We start from the raw sequence: 22,091 nt of genomic DNA on the forward strand, positions 1-22,091 counted from the left end.
GTTTAAAAAAATGAACAATCCCAGGACACAATAGACCCAGAAGCGCAGACATGTGCATTCCCTGTAATACCCAAGCAAGTGAACTAGGGAGCTGCAGCAACCCAGATACAGAAGAAGAGAAGCACTGAAAGAGGGGGTGAAAGAAAGTCAGAAAGAAAAAGAAAAAGAAAGGGACAGTGGCCTCAGCTACTAAGACAACCATGTGCATCTAGAGGGAAGGGACCCTTAAAGATGCAGTATTCCTTTAAAAAAGGTTTCATAAAATTGGACAATTAAACACTGGCCAAAAAATYAATGGCCACCCTGATTATCTGACCCCATTTTGCTGGGTTTCTCTTTGCTGTCTATCCCTTCCTTTCATTCTTTCACGTTCCCACCACTGAGATCCTCATTTGAACTCTTAGAAGTGGGAGCAAGGTACGATCACAGCAAATGTGATCCTCAAAAATTCAGCCTGGTCTTTGAATGAGCAGGACTGTGTGTGATCCTGCAGTGCTCTAATCTTCTCCTCCTGCTGTCTGAAAAATACCACCTTTGAGAGGGAACACAAAATGCCTATGTGGATTTAAGAAATTCCCACAGAAGATACTGAAGTGTCATCTCCTCTGCTCCTACCACAGCTGTAGCAGCTGCCAGACAAGGACAGAGGGACAAGGAATGGTGCTCGAAACATCCACTGAAAGACTCCTCTCCTGTCACAGATAAAATTTCTGCATCTCTTTCACTGGACCTGATTTCTAATTACAATGAAAAGCTCATCTTTGGATTTACTTCAGACTAACTTTAAATGCAAGAAGGGCCACATGTTCAAGAGCAGAACTTACATATAGAGAAAGGAACAGGAATTTCCATGTCTATGCTAACAGTCCAGGAAAGCCCAGCCACTAAAAGCTGTATAACCACCACTTCTTCATGTGGAACTAAGAGGTTGCTAACATTTTAGGTCCAATCCAATGCTTGTTGGTATTTTGGCATCTTAAAGAGGGTGCTTTACACACCGCACAAGGCACAATGTCTCCTGCAGATGCACGATGTTCCTCACTGTGGCAGGTTCAGGACTTGAAACACTGCCCACAAAAGATTGTCTCAGACTGCAAAGGGCCAAAACAGTCCCTCACACATCCTGCAAATCTCCTGAGGCTTAGAGGCCACAATAATCTTTGTACAGAAACATTTCTACAAAAAGGGGAAATGGAAATAAGAATGGTCTGCCAAGTCCATTGGTTCCTTTAAGGAAGCCATTGCTTCTCCCTTTTTGAATCACATGCCACAATCGTAAATCTTTGGGTAAGCTAAGTGTTTGTCCAAACTGTGTAAGGATTACATTTTGATGAAGAGTTATCCACTGGGATGCCAGTTTTCAACACAGAGAAAAATTCTCTTCCTCTGAGATCAAAATTTTAGAAACAACACCTACACTAGGAACCTTCCAAAAGTTTAAACTTTCTTTTTTTTTGTGTTCATGGACCCATATAAGTCCACTTAAACACTGTAAATATGATGGCCTGCCTGTCTTCCATTGTGCCTCTGTTGATAGTTGGGAGTTACCCTTTTTGTTATTCTTCAGCATCTGTCACTGTGCTAGATTAGAATCCTTCTCCAAAAACGCTATTTTTAATCACATTTTCCTCTTGTGTCCTCTAGGCAGTCTCAAGGCCTTGTCTCTTACCAGAGATCATTAATATTTTGCTCTATCAGACTGAATTTCCCAAGTTTCCTGCCACTYTTGTCACTGACTCAGTTGTGTTCTATTTCTGTTGCTGAGAGTGGAACATTCTGGGCTTTTTTAACATTTTATATTCCAATTCTTCCCAAAGAAGTCTTAGCAAATACATCTTCTACCCTGGATGGAACTTTTACTGATGGCAGAACTGTATCAGAAGTAGGATGAAATTTTGTGGGGAAATCATTGGTACAGTCCCAGGCTGCATTGGGGATAGCCTCAAACAAATGGCACTGTACAAAAACATGCATAGCGTGGAGCTGTAAATATCCCACCCTCTTTGTTTCTCTCTAAAGAGAAAAGAGGGAACAGCTCTGTCCCCACACAGAGAAGGTAAGTACTGCATCTTTAAGGTCTCAGCAGTGAGGTAGAGGAGAGGAACATATTGTCAGTGTTTATACCTTTCTTCTTTGTTGAATTTGGGATTGGCTTCAGAGATATCCAGGCTTTTACTGAACATTGTTTTACTATGGCAGGAACAAAGCGAGAAAACACAGTTACTAGTGTGGACATTTTTATAAAAGAGAGTCACCTGTAGCAATGCTGGTCACCCAGTCCCCCCAACCCATCCTCCCCTTCTTAAGCAAAGCTCTGAAAAACCTTTCTTTTACTTTACAGTCATGGCTCATGCCCACACAGTGCTCAAGTTCATTATCTTCCCCTGACTTCCAAAGCCTAAGATGACTTCCCCCATGCACACTTGTAAACCTTGCTCTCCTTTATCCAATTTAAAACCCAGGTACCATCTACTTCGTCACACTGTCCAGGGAAAACAGAACATGCCTGAAGGCAAAGTATTCATTACTCATGACTTTTCTAGAAGACCTCAGCACTAAGCACACTCTTGGAAAAGGTTAAAATCAGACCACAGAGCCTCTTAGAGGAACAGTAATCCATTTTATATTCTAATTTGTAGGGTCCATTACCACTTCAACTCCCAACGCTCTTTCCTATACTCAGTGTATAGAGAAATGCCCTTCTTTTTCATCTTGGGTCTGAATCAGTGCAGCACAGAAGTGAAATTCCCTGTGCTTTGCTAAAAGGGCAGCTCTCTGTGATATATTTCACTGGTAATATGCTTCACTGTTTCACAGAATACTGCTTCCTAATGTTAGCTGATCTCTCATGCAAACTCTCCACTTCAAAAACTAGAAGAAAATGAATAGTTAATGAAGCCCATTTTAGAATGATTTTTGGACTCTCACAGCAAAGCTACTGAAAATTTCTGGCATATCCCCACCGGATTCAAGCTCCCATGGAATTCTTCCTAGTCTGTGTGATTTTAGCACAAGGGACAAATTAGCTGATGTTAAACTAAGCTCAGAACCTGCTTTTTTTCTTTTGACATTTCAATGAAATACCAGATAGTCTGAGAGGTGGGGGTACCAGAACAGCAGAAATAATTAAGATATAATCATGAACCCGTTTAGTTGACAACTAGCACGGAAAAACCCAAGAATTAAAAAACCTAAGTTACCAGTTTCAGAGTGGCTAGAGTTTGTGCATACCAACTTTGCCATTTACAAAGATCCACTGGAGAATACTTGGAAAGGCTGGTACAAGCATTTCAAGGTGCCTGTAAGCTACACAAGCAGCCTTTGTGCCAAGTTTCCCTTGTCATTATTCAAAACCAAGTCACTCAAGGACTATGTTTTTCACTTAATACTTTCTTAGCCTGTAGGGTTGGAGGCTGCCAACTTTCAAATTTCAGTGGAAAGATATGCCCTAAACAAGCCAAGACCAGACACTTTCAGGCCCCCCCCCCCCCGAAAAGCACAGTTCATGATAAGACACATAAACCTGAGGTTCTAACATAAATCCTCTTTATGCAAGCAAACATCTGTTTACTACTGCGAAAGAGGGCAGTAGGAATAAATCACAAGACACTTGCACGTGTTTTGCCCATTGGTTAGCAGTGTATGTTTGCCAGCTGAAGAGAGAAGCAATGGCACTGTGTCTCCAAATGTTTACCCAAGTCATCTGTGTCTAAACAGGAGACCTGTTTCCATGGTCCATCTTCCTGGTATTGTAGGGTAAAAGCACTGAACAGTCATCTCTTGATACCAAAGAAAATGTCATTCTTAAAAAAGCATCCGCCTTGGGGATCTAAACCCTWCTGCTGTAAAATCCCCTGTCAGCAGGTCATTTCATGGAATATAATATGCAACTAGCCATTAAAAATCCCCATTCTTGGTGGAAGGCACTTGTCACTTTGTTACTGACTGTTCTGACAGATGGTGCCCCATCAGCAATGCATCGTCCCCCGACACTCCCCATGCAGTGGGGTTCGTTAATGAAGCCAGTTCGTGTTATAAACGACTGTGCTGCCAGCAACACAAAATGTGCTGCTGTCATCTCTGGATGTGGATGGGATGAATTATGGAAGCTCACACGTGGAGTAAAATAACATCTTCCCTTTAACCCCTTCGAAAACAAGCACTACCATGCCCATCATCATCAATCATGGTGTTATTACATCCCTTTCTCCACCCTTAATCACACTTTTATGTCCACTCCTGACTTGTGGTATGCATTGTCCCATATCTCTTTTGTGCCTGCAGGCTTTGCTTCCTCCTTAAGCCAAAGCCCTTCTTTACTGATATGCAGCCTGGATATATCTTTGCTCTGAACTCATCCYAGACCTTTTGACTTCAACTGTTTCCTCAGGGGCAGAATTGAGTGAGACATTTAAAAGCAAAAGAAATATTTTGGATAGCAAGACACAGCTTTGCCTCTTCAGGCTTCTGAATCCAGAGTCGAAGTTCAGAGCAGGAAGAAAAGGTTTCAGCTCCCAGAAAACACCGTGATCAATTTAACACATCCTGATTTTTCTGTCCAGTTGGACACTCCCTGTAAAGGAGCCTTGGGGTGGGAGAAAGTGATTTGCCTCTGCCTGGCTCTGGGACCCTCATATCCCAGACAGMAGAGTAAACACTGCAGGTGAAACAAGGAGTCAATGTTGTCTTCATCCTTACCCTTTTGAGGTCTGTGAGAAACACTGAACACACCTTGTCCTGAATACTTCCTACTGCCAGACCTCACACCAAAAGAAATCACATTATTGAGACAACCTACACTAGGACAAAGTTGGCAGATTTCCAACCTACACTAGGACAAAGAGACTTTATGGCAGTCTCAAGGCCACACATCCAGTCTGAAGTAAGTCCTAGCAGATTCTGGAAATCACCACTCTTTTCTTCAGTGCAAATAGAACTGTAACAATCGCCAGAAAAGTTTCCAGCAATGCTAGGGGCCTCTGCAATATCTATGAAATTATTTCATGTTCTTCACCCAGTTCTCAGTCAGCAAAGGGAGCTTCTGGGCACAGCAGGCTTTTTTTGAACAGATCTTAAGAGCTGAACAAATAAAATATGTCAAAGCTAAAACAGAAGTCACAGCATCATCATCATCATCCATATAGGGAAAGTGTTCTTTCATATTGATTGATTTATGCAAGTGTGAAACCAAATGCATGTGCTCCCCTCAGGCTAGTCACAGGGACTGAGGAAGCAACTTCCATAGTTCACACAAGTGAATTTCCACAGTTCACTTACTCTCCCAGAACTTGCCTTGAGGAGACACCATTTTCCTCTGCTGTTTCTCCACAAGAATAACACTTTCTTTGATAGAAAAGAGGCAAATTACACATATTCCATCACTTTACAAGCATGTGGTGATTTATGTGGGTCAGCATGCTGGCTCTGACAATACATTTTGGAGGCATCTACAGATGCCTGGACAGGGCTTTTCAGATTCAAGTTATTTTAATGAGATGGAGCATGGTGCTCATCTCATTTAACTCCAGGTGCCCAGAAGCTAGGAACCTAATCCAAGATAGTCACTTAGATTCCTGTTGTAGGSTCTGGAGACAGAGTACAAGCAGAGGGTAATTTATCCTGTTTCACAGGATACATGTATTTGAGACCTCCCAAAGCCCTCATGTGTCCCCACTGCCCAGTCAGCCTGTATTGCAAGCTTAGACTGCATGCCCATGTCCTCAACAATTAAAAAGAGGTGAGATGAGTTTTGCCCAGAGGACATGGCAGTTTCCTGAGKAATAGCTGCAAGCCAACAGAACCCTTAAGCCCCCGGCAGGACTTCTGGTCCTGTGTGCACAAGCACTGCTGGCTGCCACATCATGTTGCAAATGTGATTGGAAGTTGTAATGGGTGCTGGTGCAAACAGAAAAGCTCCACAGCTCCTTTGTGTGTGTACCAYAAACGGGGGGAGCAGGCCCAGGCAGGCAGGACTCCTGGGTGAAGCAGAGACCCACCTCTGTCCATGTTGTGCCATTTCAATAGCTCTGCGAGCAGGAACTGGGGATCCGCCATCTGTCACACTGAGAACCTCCATCGACTTCCTCTCCGGCCGCCGCTTCCCATGCCTGTTCAGCATTGGGGAGTCCACACGCTTCCTGGGGGGATCTTTATGGAAAGAAAACACTGTCAGCTGAATTCAGTTGTGACTTACCTCACACAGGCTGGTTAAATCCTCTCTCAACAATCTCACTCTCACACTTCCCCTCACAGAGACGGATCTCTTCATGATGGAGGAGAACATTTGCAGTCTCTCCCTTCTTCCAAATTTGCAATCCATCTACAGAGAGAAGGAGCCCTGCAACTGCCCTGAAGGTATTATGAGCACTGTAAAATAAAGGTACAACTATACCATAGCTTGCAGAAATTAGCTTACAAGGCTGATAACAGTAATAACAAGATGATACAAGATGACAGCATGGGCTATAGCACAAGCTGTTAGGCAGAGCRTAAGCCATCTAGGGACCCTGTGTATGTACTCAGGTTGCTAGAGCTTGCCTTCCCTGTCCCTGCCAGCTAGATTAAATGTGACACAGGGACATGAGTACACTYGAAACTCCGAATTGCATTCTGCTCTGAAAACAAACCCTTTTTCTGCATCGTTAAGATTAGATTTCAGGTTTTTCCCACTGATTCATACTTTTCCTATTTCACCATTACAAATTAAACATGTTTGTCTACCTGAGATGAATCTTCAATGAGAGCCACACCATGCAGCTTTTACTACTATAGTAAATGAAATCCTTTATGTTTTTTATTGTGTAACAATTCTATGAGGTATCAAAGTGCGATTTTAGCTTTGCAGAGTGAAAACTGGGGTATAAGGATGAGAGATTTAAAGGCAATTCATTCCTGAAGACGTTTGCAAACATTCAGTGAGGTTCTGAGGAGCACTTAAATTGTTCTGAAAAAAGTCTTCAGATAGCAAAATGCATTGCAGAAAGYGACTTGCCAAACCATACAGACCTCCATGGTGAAGTGGGAAACCAAATGCACACCTGCTGAAATGTTTTTATTGCTAACACATCTCATGGCATCAAAACAGTATAAAGGAGTAAGGCAGAAAAAAATACAGAAGGATTTTATTTTCTTTGGTTGGACTATTTCGGTTCCCTGCCTCTATAGATACATTTTTAATTTTAGAGGAGAGTGACCACTTGTCAAAGAAGGTATCCTTCACCCCTGCAGTTAGAAAGAAGCTCACAGTGTCCAGTTTCTAAGGCTTCTTCTGCCAGTATTYCTTTGTAAAACCAGAAATACCACTTGACAATTCTACCTCTACCTCTACTGCCTGGTCTTTATTATCCTGCCCTCCTCACAACCACCATGTGCTCATTTCTTCTCTCTAACTTAATGTTTTTTTAGAACAAGATCTCTTTTAGGCACAGCTTATCCTTGAAACAATGAGCATAAGCAAAGATGGTTCAATGCAAATGGATAAGGGATAACAACTGACCCCATTACAGTATAGTCCAAGCATTCTTTGTGTTAGCAGTAATAATGCTCCTGGTAAAAATTAATTAGAAAAAAAAGTGCAGTTGTATCTCAGTCCATTTCAAACTCTGTCCAGCAGTAAAAAGATAGCAGAAAGTGGTAGGGATAATGACCTCCAGATAGGAAAAATAAAGAGTGCATAAAGCTGATGGAAAAACAAAGGGAGATAAACCAAATAAAGCATTTATACTGTGTGACTTCAGCTGCATATGWGTAAGTGGTCAAAAATAAGCTGGGACAAGATTTAGATATTTCAAACTTCTGCTTCTTCATGCAAGTTCAAAATATGAGAAAGAATTCATGCTACAGAAAAACTGCTGGTTCAGGAGTATATCTACAGCAGAGTAACGCATAGAAATGATGTTCAGGTATATGTAACACAAAATTGATACAAGTTTTGCAACAGGACATCAGACAAAAAGGAAAAGTTTAAAAGAAAGGARGAAGAAGGAAGGTGAAGAAAGCATCAAATGTCAAAAGAATGGAGATGAATAAGCTGAAACAATAGAAGCTAAACAAGAAGGATGAAAAAAGACAAGAAAAATATTTTATGAACAGGTATTTTAAAAGTCAATTTGATCCACGCATGTTCAAAACAGAAATGGAAATCCAGCCAAGTAACATTTACAAAAGTGACAGGCCAAACAGAAGGTGGATTTCAGAAGCCAGTGAAGAAGAAATTTTAAGAGGAATTAGATAAAAACTTGAATGACAGTGTTTTGTACAGCCATCAGAAAGAGAAAACTTGAGAGAAAGATATTAGCCAGAGGCATCATGAGGAAATCAACAGAACAATTGAAGAGGAGAAGGATATTGCCAACAACTTAAATGATTATTTTATATATTATATATTATTATATATATATTTATATTATATATATATATATATATATATAATATATATATTATTATATATATTATTATATATATTATTTTGCTGCTTAAGATGCTGGAAAATACTGATTTCTAATCTATATTTTAAACTATCAAAGACAGAGTAAGGAAAAAGAGCAGCTGGTGAAACACACCTATAAATTCAGGATGCGCAATTCACAAAAGTTGCACAGAAAATACATCCAAAGCTTGCATGAATGTGACAGCTTCTAATAAAGGCATTGGATGCCTATTTAAAATTGGCTACAATCCTACACTATCCATGGCTGAGAGTWGCAAGTATTGTACATACTTTTCAGAAGGGTTTGATTAAGGAATGACAGGGCACCATCCCTGTCAAGCCTAAAGATACTAAAGAAATAGTTAAATACATACCCATCCTGCCATAATGACTAAAGTGGTGTCATACAAAAGCTGTAAAAGATTTTGCAGAAGCACAGGAATTAAAAATAGGAAAAACTGCAATATTTGACCTTTTCTTCTTAACTCTGTGGACATGGTAGAAAAAAATCAAGTTGTAGAYCTCTGACAGTATTAAAGATGGATTTTCCTTTTATAAGAAAAGCAAAGTTATTCCTAAGCATTTTAAACATAAGAAGATAGAATCATACAGGTAATGATGCAATTATAAGTCTACCTTCTCATGGGAAATAAAGGTTCATCTTCTGAGTTTGGATGAGGCATCTATATATATAATATATCTCTGTTTTGGCCCAACCTCTTGTTCTCTGATTTATTAAGAAACTTCACCCCACAAAAGCCTTTTTCTCAAGGAGATATTAGTTGATATTCTATAATTTTACTGAGAATTTTCTCATTCTTGTGTTTTCAAGTAAAGAAAATGGAACTGCATGTGAAAGATATTGGAGGTGGCCTTTCCTTGGCCCTTTGAAGAAACGTCATAGAGCTGAAACAGACAAAATGGACACCAGAAGAAAGGACAAGCTGTAGCTGGCCCTATTTCTACCTGCATCCCTATTTTCTGAGACTTAATATGCCAACAAAAAGGAAAAAGCAAAATACTCTCAGATGCTTTTTTCTTTTTTTTTTTTGGCAAGAGCTCAGAAAATGCACTACTCTCATGAACATGGTTTCTTCAAGCTGCTGTTATTAAACTGTTACTTTCTCTCTGCTTTTCTTTGTTTGTGCAAGGCCATTGCTAATGGCTAATGATGAGATATTCATCAGACACATGACTGCTCCTAATTAAACCTTGCCCCATGTTCTCAGAAATACCGCTGGGAACAGAGGACGTGGAAACSCCCTGTGGAAGAGGAAATACAACACACAAACACTCAAAGAATAATGCTCAAACATGCCGGTAAGGCACATAGAGTCACTGTTTCCCCACTAGAAAACATTTTCACTCCTTGTACAAAAAAATAACAAGAGTGGAGCATAGTATTTCAGTACAAACCATGAAAATACTTTGTCATGTGGAAGAGATATATGATGAATTTAGGGCATAGCTGTGTATTCACTTAYATGTTGGTATTGAAGATTCTAGAGTCACCTTGTTTCTTTTCTTAAGACAAAAGCATTTCTAAAACAAGATGATGCTGTCCTTACATGGCAGKATAATCTGTTTGAGTCAAAAGCTGATTAGCAAAGTGCTAGATGACAAACTGCACTGAGCAAGGGGCTTTTGACCACAGGACCTGCAGCTGGCACACCTACCCATCTTCAGGATCCCTGCTAACATGCTCTCTGTAAATTCATCCAGGCAGAAGTTTAAAAATTGCCGTGTTAACTAAGAATTTTCACCTCTTCTCTCACAAAGGAGATTTCCCTGCAAAATCATAGGGCCTGGAGCCTGGAACTTGGATAAGTTTATAATTCAGTGAAGCATTAACAAATGCAGTGCAATATAGCACTGCCCTGAAAGCTTATGAGATTCCAGATTTTCCAGTGAAAATAAAAGGCATTTTGCTTCTAGTCTTCAAAGTGCTGAATACCTGAAAAACACCACACTTCTATGACAAATTCTGTTTCAGATCATTGCTAGAAGTGACTAATCCTTTATTAAACTTTTGTCACTGCATGCCAAGAGTCACTTATATAGCTGGCTCCTTGGGAAGCAGTTTTCCTGTTGTCTGGATTAGTGGTAATCAGCAGCACCCTAAAATACCAATGAATAACTARGAATAAAATGGTATCACAAGAGCTTTGTAAGATATATAATCTTATTGCGCCTTAAGCTTTTGAAATCTTTCTAAGTCTAAAAACATGTGAGTTTGATTTATGTACTACAAATAGCTAAGTTACATGATTCATATTTTCAGCAGTGTATGTATTCACTTACAGAAAAGAGAATGTGTACATCTATAACTGCAGAAGGATGCAGCTATGCAGCTTCTTACTAACTGAAGTCCATGAGCAGCTTCTCTGCAACACCGCACGGAGAGAAACTAGTTCATTGTTACTAGAAAATTCTGCCACTAGATTATACTGTTTCTAAACCTGCATAGAACCAGCTTGTGGGTTCACAGCACATTTTTTAAGATCTCATTCAAACCCTACTTGGATGTTCCTGCACTGTGAGACAGACATGTCTTGAAAAGTGAAGCCTTCAAGCTAAACCACGGAACAGACCTGCCTGCCCCAGGCTGAGGATTCTCACCACTGCTGTGTATACCATTTCAGTGGGAAGGTAACAATGATGCTAGGGTTTGGATTTAAATTAAATGTAAAAAGAAAAAAAAAGGTGAATAGGAACCAGTTCAGATGGGTTCATGGTGACTGAGTTCATATCTGTAGTACCTATTTCATTTCTAGGGGGAAGATCCTCATCTTCATGACTAGGATACCTCTCCTTCCGGTCAAGCAGAAGAAAATAAATCATTTTTTCTTGGTTTTCTCTGGAAAAAAAAAAAAAGAAATATTTAAAAAAAAAAAAAAAAAGAAATATTTACATTTGGAAAGAAGAAAAGATGATGATGCAGACAAACCCTTCTCATCAAACAAACAGTTACAGTTATTCTAAACAAGCTGGAAGAGGTCATGTACATGACAGCTAGACACACAACCCACAAGGCTTTTGAGACCCTTGCTGTCTCCAACTAGCAGCTAGAGAGGAAAGGAAACAGGATTCCCATATTATATACACAGAACAGAGGCACAGAACAGTCAAGGTAATGTGTCCCWAGGAAGTCCAAACCAAGAATAGCAGCCAGACAGGTCTCCTGAGCTTCTAAGTGCTCTTTCTACTACGTGTCCCTCTTAACATCTCAGGAGATACACCAGCTCTTAACCATAGGCTTGAAATACATAAAAATTTGCCAACGAAGGCATATCTAACACAAATAGCAGAAATGATACCTCCCATGTGAACTGTATAGTGTAAAACTCTTCATGTTTTAATGAAGTGACCTTAATGGCAGCTAGGGAAGAAATTGCACCATGCCTCCATKGCTGGTCAGGCTGTGAGCTTCTGACCCATGGATTAAGAAAGGCTCAGTGCTTGCTCCCAGCACCTCACAAGCAAATGAGCAGCCAAAAGGTGAGAAGTTCTTACCAGTCACTCAGAGAGAGAGACATCAGTTAAAGATCTCTCTACCTCTCCCCAGGTTCATAAATATCCCAGCCCCAGGACACCAAACTGTTATGAAGACTGAGCAAGTGCTTACTCTTCCGACAACAAGTCCTGTAAGAGTTTATTTCGGTCACGGAAGCAGCCTAACGAGTGCATGCTATCTAACACGTCTGGATCAATATCCTCCAAGGAAGGGAGAGAACGAATCTGCACCTTTCGAGGGATTGGTTGCTCTGGTTCTGGCTCATTCTTACCCCCTCTGCAGAGGAAAGAAGATGAGAGAGAGAAAGGGGGAGGGAAAGGAGAGAAAAGAAACATGAGTCACAAATGAACCCATACTCTGAAACACAGCCTGCAGCAACAGATGGAAATAGCTTACTAGATTCCCACTGTGAGACCAGAGCTTCCAAGCAGATAGATATTCTTTTCATAAGAAACTGTCATGAAGGTTAAGATTGACCAGCAGGCTGTGTATTTGGGTCTTYAATGAGAAATGCCTGTGTTCAGTTAGAAAGGCGATAGGAACTTCACTTACCAGTGCCCTTGGAATAGAAGCAGCTGTTCAGCATCCTAATGCCTAACATTTATAAAACACTACGTGTTTTTAAAGATGTTGTCTCATCAGCTGGCCAGACCTCAGACTATGAGGCTTGAAAGTGCAAGCTTCTCTTTCGAAGAAGGAGCTCTGAACAAACCATCACTATTTTTTACCAATTCTGATTACAACCAGCACTGCAGCAGTTTCTTTTGTTAATGCTTCCAATGTGACTTAAGAGACCTCAGTGCTCAGGTCCTACTTGATACACTCTAAAGAGTTTAGGGGGAAACCAGGCAGCTTAATTACATGCCCAAACATGACAATCTCTGCTTCTCTTAAGACATGCAAATTTGAAAATTTTGGCTCAAGTGCAGCGCCTGAGGTCAATGGCAGACCTCCGAACACACCATTACCAGTAGAACATATTGCTCTTTCAAATGTAGTTAACACAGGCTTTCTGCATAATTGTCTTATCCCATTCACCAGGCTCAGGAAATATTGATTATTAATTGCAATTAAAGGCCCTGACTGTAAGAAACAGGTTAAGGTRTCAGGGTATTTATGACTGACTAATCATATATATCACAGACATCCTGAATATCCTTTGTTTTTATTTTAGTAGGCAGTGAGCAATTCATGGAAACTATCCCACCGAGATAGGACGGTTTGGTGGTGGTGCCGGTGTTTTGGTTGGAAAAGCTGGCTGAATCTCTGAATCTCTGCTATTTCTCAATGGATGCTTTGTGCAATGTTGAAGTTTCCCTGCTCTGTCAGTGATATCCTCCCTTTCCTTCATGTGATACAARTGTGTGACTGTTGGATCCAGGCTCCCAGCATGGGTAACAGAAATCAGGAATATTTAAACTGCATCAGGTATCACTATTTGCTGTTTATGGGGCTGTGTTTGGACTAGAGATCCTTCTTTTTGATGCTGGAAGAAATAAGGTGGCCACAACTCATGAAGTTACTTGCACAGCTTAAAAAGTTCCTGATCAGATGTAAGCTATCCAAGTATCTACACAGAAAAAGGTTTTCCAATTCAACCATCCTTAATTTTTCTTGTGTAAGTTATAAATCAGCTCAGGTAGGATCATATATATGAGCTCAGGGTCTCAGCCAGTGTACCAAAARGAGAGTCAGTGCACCATAAAAAGAGCCAATGCAGATTATATCCTTAAAAGTAAGAATGAAATACTAAGTCAGTGGATCCAGGATAGGACAGTTACATGCTGGGACAATCACAGGAGATTGCTGAGTGCTACTTGCAATTTATTTTTAAGTAAGTTGAAATGCAGTGGCATCTCYTCTCTTAACTGTTTAATGGGACATCACTTGCAAAAAAACTCCTTGGAAATTTATCTTCTGTTGAAGCAATAAAAATGTGCTCAGCTCTACCTGGATACATGCCATGGAGTGTGATTCTGGTATTTATTATATTGGTCATGACAACATGGGTCAGATCCTACTTCTCTTGCAAGGAGCACTCAGACAATCAATTTTATTCAATTTAGGGGACTGGAAATAAACATATGAGATAGAGAATCTGCTCTTTGGGATTCATTCTTCTGTGTCAAAACACTAAAACACAGTTTCTGAAGCCTCCTTTGAGTCTTGCAGAATGTCTGTCTTCTGCAATGCCACTGAATCTAAGGGCTGTTGTCCTGAATCTAAGGGCCTAACTCAAAAATCCTTGTTCAACTAAAGAAACATTCCTTCTAAGAGGTCTCTACTGACACTTCTTAGGATAAAGATCTAGCTCTCAGCATGTAATAASCAATGATCAGTTCATAACCTTGCACTATTAAAGCCATTGATGACCTTGTCATTAAGACAAATTCTTGCAGGATAGACCTTTGAACAGCAGCTGAGTGGTTTTGCTTTTTAATGATGTACAGTTCACTTCAGAAAAGTATTGACTTAATTAATCATTCATGTTACAAGCAGAAGCCCTTAAGGTAATTTAAAGAGATTAAAAAGAATTATTGTCTTTGAAAATTTCCAGGAAAACTGGGTTTCCTACTAGTTGCTGTAGTCTGAATAGAATTTATAAGTTTCTTTTGTATCAATCAGCACCAGAGCCATTTCTAGAGAGCACAGCTTGCCACCCTCCATGCACTCCAGGGTGGCATTTCCTTACACCCTGCACCTGGTCAGCCTCAGATACAGTCAGGAATTTTCACATCTCCCCATCAGGTACAAGTAAAATCTGGAAAGAGATGTCTTGTCATTTGGCAGTGCAATTCAGTGCTTCAGGAAACGAAAATCACTGGGTCTAGGCTGTGATTGGCATGACTGCAATGCCTGTTCCATTCTCAGTCTAGCAGAGTGACAAATTTGTTGCATTGCAGCTCACAGACATCAAACAATGTCACACAGTGACTACTGCAAATCACATATACATTTTTAAAGACCCACATGAATGTAATTGCTGCTTTAAAATCCACCCTCTTTTGTGAGGATCGGTGGATATGATGGCTGTGGTTCCTGATCAGGGTGGGCCTTTTCAGTCTCTCCATGAAATTCTCTCATGGATCTCACYGAGATGCCCATTTGCATCAGTGAAAAGTGAAAAAGAACCAGTACATTTATTATTTTTCTTGTTTTASTAAGTGTGGTACCTTCACAATTAAGGCAATAACTCAAGTGTTACAGGAGTATGTATTACCATAACAGTAATTTTATTTGCACACTTACTTTATTAAAAATATGAAAATAACTGCTGTTTATTTCTGGTTTATGGTAACCTGCATTTGAGGTAAAAATAAATGGTTTCAATTAAAAAGACTTGAGAAACCTCACTGAATTAATTTGGGTGGGAGAGCAAAAACTGGAGGCTGCTGACGAAAGGTTTCACTTAGATTTCTTCTTTCCTTTTTTAGGCTTGAATCATGATTTCAACTTTTGAGACCTCTTTCTCTGCCTGCCTTAGTCCACAATTAAATATTTTCTTCAGTTTTACAGTAGCCTTGATATTTATTTGAAGAATTAAGTGAAACCGCTTTCTATGTTCTGAGTACAATTTTCAGGTCAGTAACCTATATATGACAAAGGATGAAGATTTTACATAGAACAGTAGACAAAACAAAGAAAAAAATTAAAGAGGTGAGCAAAAGAGCCATAGGATAAAACACTATAACCCCTTCTTCTCTGTCAGCATCAGTATTTCCAGGCAAAATGAATGCAAAGAGGTTGTGAAACATTTCCAGATGAAAGCAGTTGAGTTTTGGAGGTGGCAAGGTTATTCCCTGACTAAAATTAGCCACAGGAGGTTAACCTCCTGAGGTCAATCCATGGCCAGTATAGAGAAAATGAGAAAGAGACTCATTAAAAAAGCTATTTTGAGCAGAAACTTCTTTTTAGGCAATCTGAAGAGACATCTGGAAGAGCCTTTCTGCACTGACTACCCTGGGAGTCTAGAGAYTCGCTTTTGCAAAATTCAGTTTCTACTTCTGAAAACAGACTCAGATGGAGTTGCCTGTGTCATTCATTAGAGAGTCTGACCTTCACTGAGAAGTACATGAAAATGTTCAAATGCTTATGTCTCCAAAGAAAAAAAGAATCYTCAAATTCTAAATATAGACTAAAGTCATGAAATGACACCTACACAATTGCGTATGTGAGCCTGGGACAACAGTCCTTCAACAAGTGAAAAGTTTCAGGCAAAAATCTTGAGGAGGGTAAAAATAATAACATAAGTGATCAATCAATGACTTTTCATTTTACTTCCTACTCTAGTTCTGATAAAAGCACAGTGTCAGCTGATTTCACTCCATGAAGAAACAGAAGGGATCATCTGTCCAATGGGATGTAAACGACTTTTGCTTTGGAATTGCTAGTAAGACCTTATAGGAGGGATTTTAGAGATTACAGTTAGAGATTTCCCCACTCCATTGCTTCTATATTTATCCATGAGAGTTTAAAAAAAAAAAAAAAAAAAAAGAAGTACCTGCAGCAAACAACACTTTGGTACTTCTTTGGTTTAAAAAGGTGTCATGTCTGGTAACTGAAAAAAGCATGGAAAAGCCATGGGCAGAGTGCTGCCATTATTTTAGGCGAACTAAGTTTTTTTCTTAGTTCTGATTTTATTCTTAGTTATTCAACAGCTGTTGAACTTCTTCARGTCCTACTGAAGTTATTTAAATCCAGAGGGCAACATTGCCCATAAGACAGAATTAGAGAAAACAAAACAAATAAAGAGAATGTGAACGTGGCTTTTTCTCATGGTGACAGGCTTATATATCAGTCCATATTGTAGTCGAGTACTTCTCAARAGCAATGCTAGGATTTTGAAGATAGGACTTTCCTTATCACTCACCTGGGAAATGCAGACCCTGAGAAAGGTATCCAAGCATCACTTCCTTGTTCATTATGTGCAGTATTCTCCTTAGTTTGATTAAGATATCATAGTATAAAATATTTACTTAGGTTTTTTAAATACTATTAAGGCTACACAAAGAGCAAGGCCACTTKTAGAAGCCATTAATCTTCCTTACACCCAAACCACTAGACAGGTGTGTACTTTCCTCACAGACCTCCTGTTTCACTGTCAGGACTGCTGCTTTTAATCAAGTCACAGAAGTACTCTCACATCAACAGGTTACAAGGTCAGAAGAAGCCTCGTAGCTTGCTATGAAGGAGTGTGGATTATGAGACAGAAAAGCTCTTGCTCACAGGTGCTTATTTGTCAATATAATCATTTTTGTTTCTACTTCAGAGAGAAGCCAAGATGCCAAGAAGGAACAAATGAAAGCTTTCTTGTCAAGAAGGTATTACAAGGGATTGTYTCTAGCACTTGTATAGCAAACTAAATATGGCTGCTAGCTGGGCTGTTTTTTTTGCTGATCACCTGCAGGTATCTCTTTAACACAGCAAGTTGCTGGACTGAATGTCTTACTTCATGTCTTACTGTTGTTAGCCATTGAACAAAACATGTTTCTGGGTTGGTGTATGCAAATAAAATTGTATGAGTAGCAAAGGATAAAAAAATATAAATTAGATGTCTTTCTGTTCTCTGCCCCCTTTTCCACCTGTGTGAAACATGCTTTCAAACTCCAGTCTCACTCTTCAGAGACCACTAGAATATCAGAATCAACAATGAATGCATGCAAAATTTTTAAAAATGTTACTTACATATACCATATGTGTTTCTGAATATGTTCTAGCTGTAAAGGAAAAGAAAACAAAGAATTAGTGCTGTAAAATAGAAAAGGTAACTCTACAAGTCATCCTGATTTAAGGCTTATTCAAGTAAGTCCAAAATTTCAGAGATGGATCTGTGCATACAACAGGAATTTTATGCTGCATAAAGATCTGCTCTTCCTAACCCATCCCACAGGAAATGAAACGTTAATTCCAGACATAATGCACCAGTCAGGAGGAAATCCCAGGAAAAGACAGGAAAAGACTGAGTGAAAGGCTTCAGAGACAAGTGTTTTCGGAATTCAAGATTTTCTCTTCCCAAGTCCTTCCTCTATAATCTAACTCCTTTCTGTATGTACATAATAACTGATCCTTTAWGCTTAAATTGCACTTCTAGTTTTGTTTTGGAGAAAAGAGAGAGGAAGAAAGAAGAAAATAGGCTCAAAAAGATAATAAAAATGATAACTTGAGCATCTGTAGTGTGACCTTCCTGGATACAGGACATTCTCGATCCACTTCACATTTATCATTAAAATCTAAGGACTAAGTAGAATAATGTTCTATGTAAATACTAAYTCTGCACCTGAACACCAGACCGCAAATTTATTTTACTTCTCTCTTTCCGGTTTCCCACATGAGAATTTCACCATGCAATGAAGGACTGATTAAAGCTGAAAGTTGCCTTKTCTGCCTGTGGAAGGCAGATCCAAGCAAACGTCATGATGACATATTTTCCCACAAGCATGGGAAAAGAAAGCAATATGCTTTTTCCAAGAGAAACCCTTAACAGCAGAGAGAACAGAAGGTTCACATGACATACTTACAGCAGAACCTTCCTAATACATTTTGTTTTAATCATCACAGCAGAAAAGAACTTTTCTTAGATGTCCAGGGATTATTTGTAATGTGGGCAATGTTTTTCATATTCATCACCAGGCAGCACCTTTGTAGATGCAAAACAAAACAYACACTCACTGCTCATGGGCTCACATTTGTGCAACAAGCAGGGGAAAGGTAGGAGAGAACTGAAACTCATATGAGAGGAAATCACAGGCCCATTAAAATGGTCAGGAAGAATGGCAACAGCTGTCCTGTGCTTATTACACTCCACTTCCAGAATAATAAGAATCAGAGAAAACAAAATTAAAGAAAAAAAAGGAACAGGCAAATAACAAAATTTCAGACCCACAAAGAGCAAGGAATCAGAGACCTTTGTGCAATGGAACAACAGCTCTGTGTCTGGGAAACCAGTAAGAGGTGAGTTTGGCTCTGTATAAGATAATTTTTTAAGTGAGTCRGGGCTTTTCCTGAAAACAAAGCAGCAACGGAATACAGCTTAGAAGAGCATGACAGGAGGCTGCAGGGAACAGTGTGGGAGACAAACAGCCTCCTTTAAAACCCAGGCTGTAGCAACACTGCAATAAGAGGTGCAGTTGGGCACTTACATACCTACATGACTTCTGCCCAGCACCAATGCCCCCAGCACACACATCCACTGGCCCAGGCAGACTTGCACAGCTTCCAGCTKTGGCCTCAGCCCTGCCACAATAACTCCCCTTCAACACAACTCCCCTGCATTAGGTAGTCCTTTAACCCCTGCACTATTAAGAGAAAGGTGTAGTATTCCTGACACATGACCACATCCCACTGAGATAAAGATATGATTATGGAGTCCCCCTACCAGCTGGAGACACAGCCCTCTTCCTTCTGGTYCTGTGCAAGGTGAGGTACAATCACAGAACATAAGAAGAGCCTGTTTCATGCAGCTTCCATGGGGCAGGATTCTAGCACTGTTCCTTAGCAGGCCTGGAGTTCAGTGAGGATCTGCTAAGGGGTGTTCTGTGCTGCCTAYGCTGGTAAAACCACTCGTTATTTCCCATACACCACATGGAGGGTTAGAGAGACTAATGATTTCAGACAAGATGCAGATGATACAGCTATGCAATGTCCAAGCCTCTTTCATGCTTGCTTCTCCTGCTGTATTTTCTGTCTCCATGGGTCACAGTGCTCTTGTGTGCCTGTGCTATGCAGAAATGCCATGGCAAAGCAGACAACAGCACTTCACTTTCTGAGTTAGAGAGGGGAAAGAAAAKAGGTTCACCAGCTCATATCTTAGTCACAAAACCTCCGGGCTCCTTCAGAGAAGATGTCAGTGAGAAATGCCTTCTGCCCATCCCTGTTGATCAACTCCTCCAAGCTAATGAACACACAGCATTTTTCTGAAAGAGAAGTCCTGCTGCACCTTGATACACATTTGAAGGTGTACGACAGCTCTCATGGCTGCTGTTCATATGCACAATCACATAAAAACCGTTGCTGTGAAATATGCTGGGATATCCCAGATATGAAAAGTATCCTACAAACCCATTTTCTATGCTGATWCAAATGTAATTGCATTGAAATGTTATTACAAGTGTGCTTGCTGCTGCCAACATCTTCACTACTGTTTTAAAGGTAATTAATTAATGCTTTGTTGCTTTTTGTCTGCATTAAAGTGACAGGAGGGTTATGGGAGGGCGATTGGTTTTGACAAGGAGAAGTCTGTACGCTTTTTACTGTGCAGTGCAGGGGAGGCAGATACAGTGGGAGCTAATCTCACTCCTGCCTTCATTTAAACACAATGTTTAAATGCATTTAAGTGACGAAGGCATTTAACAACCCTTCCCWGAGGGGTTTTTCTTGCTGTTTGCACATGAGTTTGCCAAGTTTAATACCATTTTATGGAAGTTGTAAAAATGCTGCTTCCTAATGTCTCCTAGTCACTGCAGGCAATTGTCTCATGACATCATCTCTGAAACAACAAAACATGCTCAGATCCACTGCACATGCACAGTCAGAAAGATTTCTGCACGTTAAGATGCTGTAATGGAAGGAGAGGKAGAATTCCTTTATCATGGTTTTATGTAAAAATAGTTCCAAATATTAAACATGTACACTGAAGAAACATTGAGGAGCCCCTCTCACAGACGAGAGACCCATTGTGATACAGAGCTGCACAAGCTCATCAGAAAAAGAGGTCTCCTCCCACAAAGAGCTTACGTCTGAATTCTAAGGCAGGGAACAACAGATGGAGACAGACAGGCAGATGGAAAACAAGACAGTGCTGTCTACATCCTCACCACTGATCTCAGCAGAGCGGTTGCCAAGCTAAAAAGTTCTGACCTGAAGAAAAACTTTCTCAAAGTCTGCAGACATAGATGAGGGCTTCTGGGCTTGAACTCATGTCAAATTGCAAACTTCCCTGTCCAGAAAGGGAACAGCCTCAAACCCATCTGTGCRCCCACACCTCAACTGAATTGCCTCATCCAAAAGATCCCCTAGTCTGAGCTTTAAACTTACTGTGTACTGTCAAGATAGAGGCTTCCCCTGGCCACAGGGTTCAGGTTTCAGTACAAACAGCACTGGTAAAACCACTACCTGTGTCAGCAGTAGCAGCCGTACTACAGCAGCCTCCAGGGACCTTGACAAGGGCAAGTATCACTGTCCAACATGCATGGGGCATGAACAGGCCATGGAAAGCCAAAAGCTTAAAGCCTAACTATAATATCTGGACAATTAACTCCATTCTACAGGTTGTAAAGTCAGAAAATTTAAGTGATGTAATAGGGACCTTACCACAAGACCTCCTACAAAAATGAAGAAAGAATCAAATGAGTTTTTCCTTCTTCATTCTTGTAACATTCTTTAGATGCTGTATYCCATCATTAGCATACATCACACCCAAGGAAAAACAAACTCAGAGAGCAGAGAGGGGATTCTGAAAATATGTGTAATTCAAGGAATATTTAGGAATATTTAGTATCTTAATTTAGCTTAAATAATCCTTCTCTCCCTAGTAATTACCTCTAATGAATATGCAGACGACCAGTACAACCTTTCTTARACATCATCTGTGTACATAAACTGAAGCTCTTTTAGGCCATAATATTCAGGCAGACTTTTTCAAATGCTGATCATCTTTGTACTCRTTCTTGTTTGATTTCATCTTTCATAAGTATGGGTGGTTCAGAAATATGATCACCAGCAGYTAGGATCGACTTCTGCAGTTTGAAAGTGGTCAAGGATGTCCCACTAACCCTATTTGAGGCTATGTAACACATGGTGAGTGTGAACAATATTCCATTGAGACATAATGGAGTCTTGTTCCCACAAATGAATCATACACTAAGAAAGGTAATGCTTGTTTCTTAAGGCTGGAAAGGCCCAGCAACAATAATTCTGAGTACCCTCCCCTCTACTAATCTTCTAAAGCTCTAACACTGAAGCAATTGATGATAGTTAAACATGAATGCTTAAACGTGAATGCTGGTTCTGTTTTTGTTGATCATTTTAACAGATGGACTGGGGAAGGTGTGGGTGTGCTGTGAAATGGCAATTACTGCAGGGAGGGAAATGCAGTTGGAGGAAAAGAGATACAAATAAAAAAAAAAGGAACAAAGCAGAGAGGGGAAGTGA

General features: G+C 40.1%; 1 protein-coding gene across 2 annotated transcripts in view; it reads right to left on the bottom strand.

Annotated features, from left to right (window-relative positions):
- Nucleotides 1–22,091, bottom strand: part of BRSK2 (BR serine/threonine kinase 2) — a 300,274-nt gene that overhangs the window by 42,418 nt on the left and 235,765 nt on the right. For both annotated transcript variants that reach the window (XM_057372174.1, XM_057372175.1), the window contains exons 9-12: nucleotides 17,628–17,659; nucleotides 12,054–12,218; nucleotides 11,188–11,285; nucleotides 5,997–6,147 (exon numbers count right to left, since the gene is read on the bottom strand). In XM_057372174.1, the coding sequence (XP_057228157.1) occupies nucleotides 5,997–6,147; nucleotides 11,188–11,285; nucleotides 12,054–12,218; nucleotides 17,628–17,659 (446 nt within the window). The remainder of the gene's footprint in view (nucleotides 1–5,996; nucleotides 6,148–11,187; nucleotides 11,286–12,053; nucleotides 12,219–17,627; nucleotides 17,660–22,091) is intronic.

Source organism: Malurus melanocephalus, unplaced genomic scaffold (genome assembly GCF_030028575.1).
Source record: "Malurus melanocephalus ecotype Western Australia unplaced genomic scaffold, MMel_1.1 scaffold_165, whole genome shotgun sequence".
In the NCBI taxonomy this organism is placed as follows: domain Eukaryota; kingdom Metazoa; phylum Chordata; class Aves; order Passeriformes; family Maluridae; genus Malurus; species Malurus melanocephalus.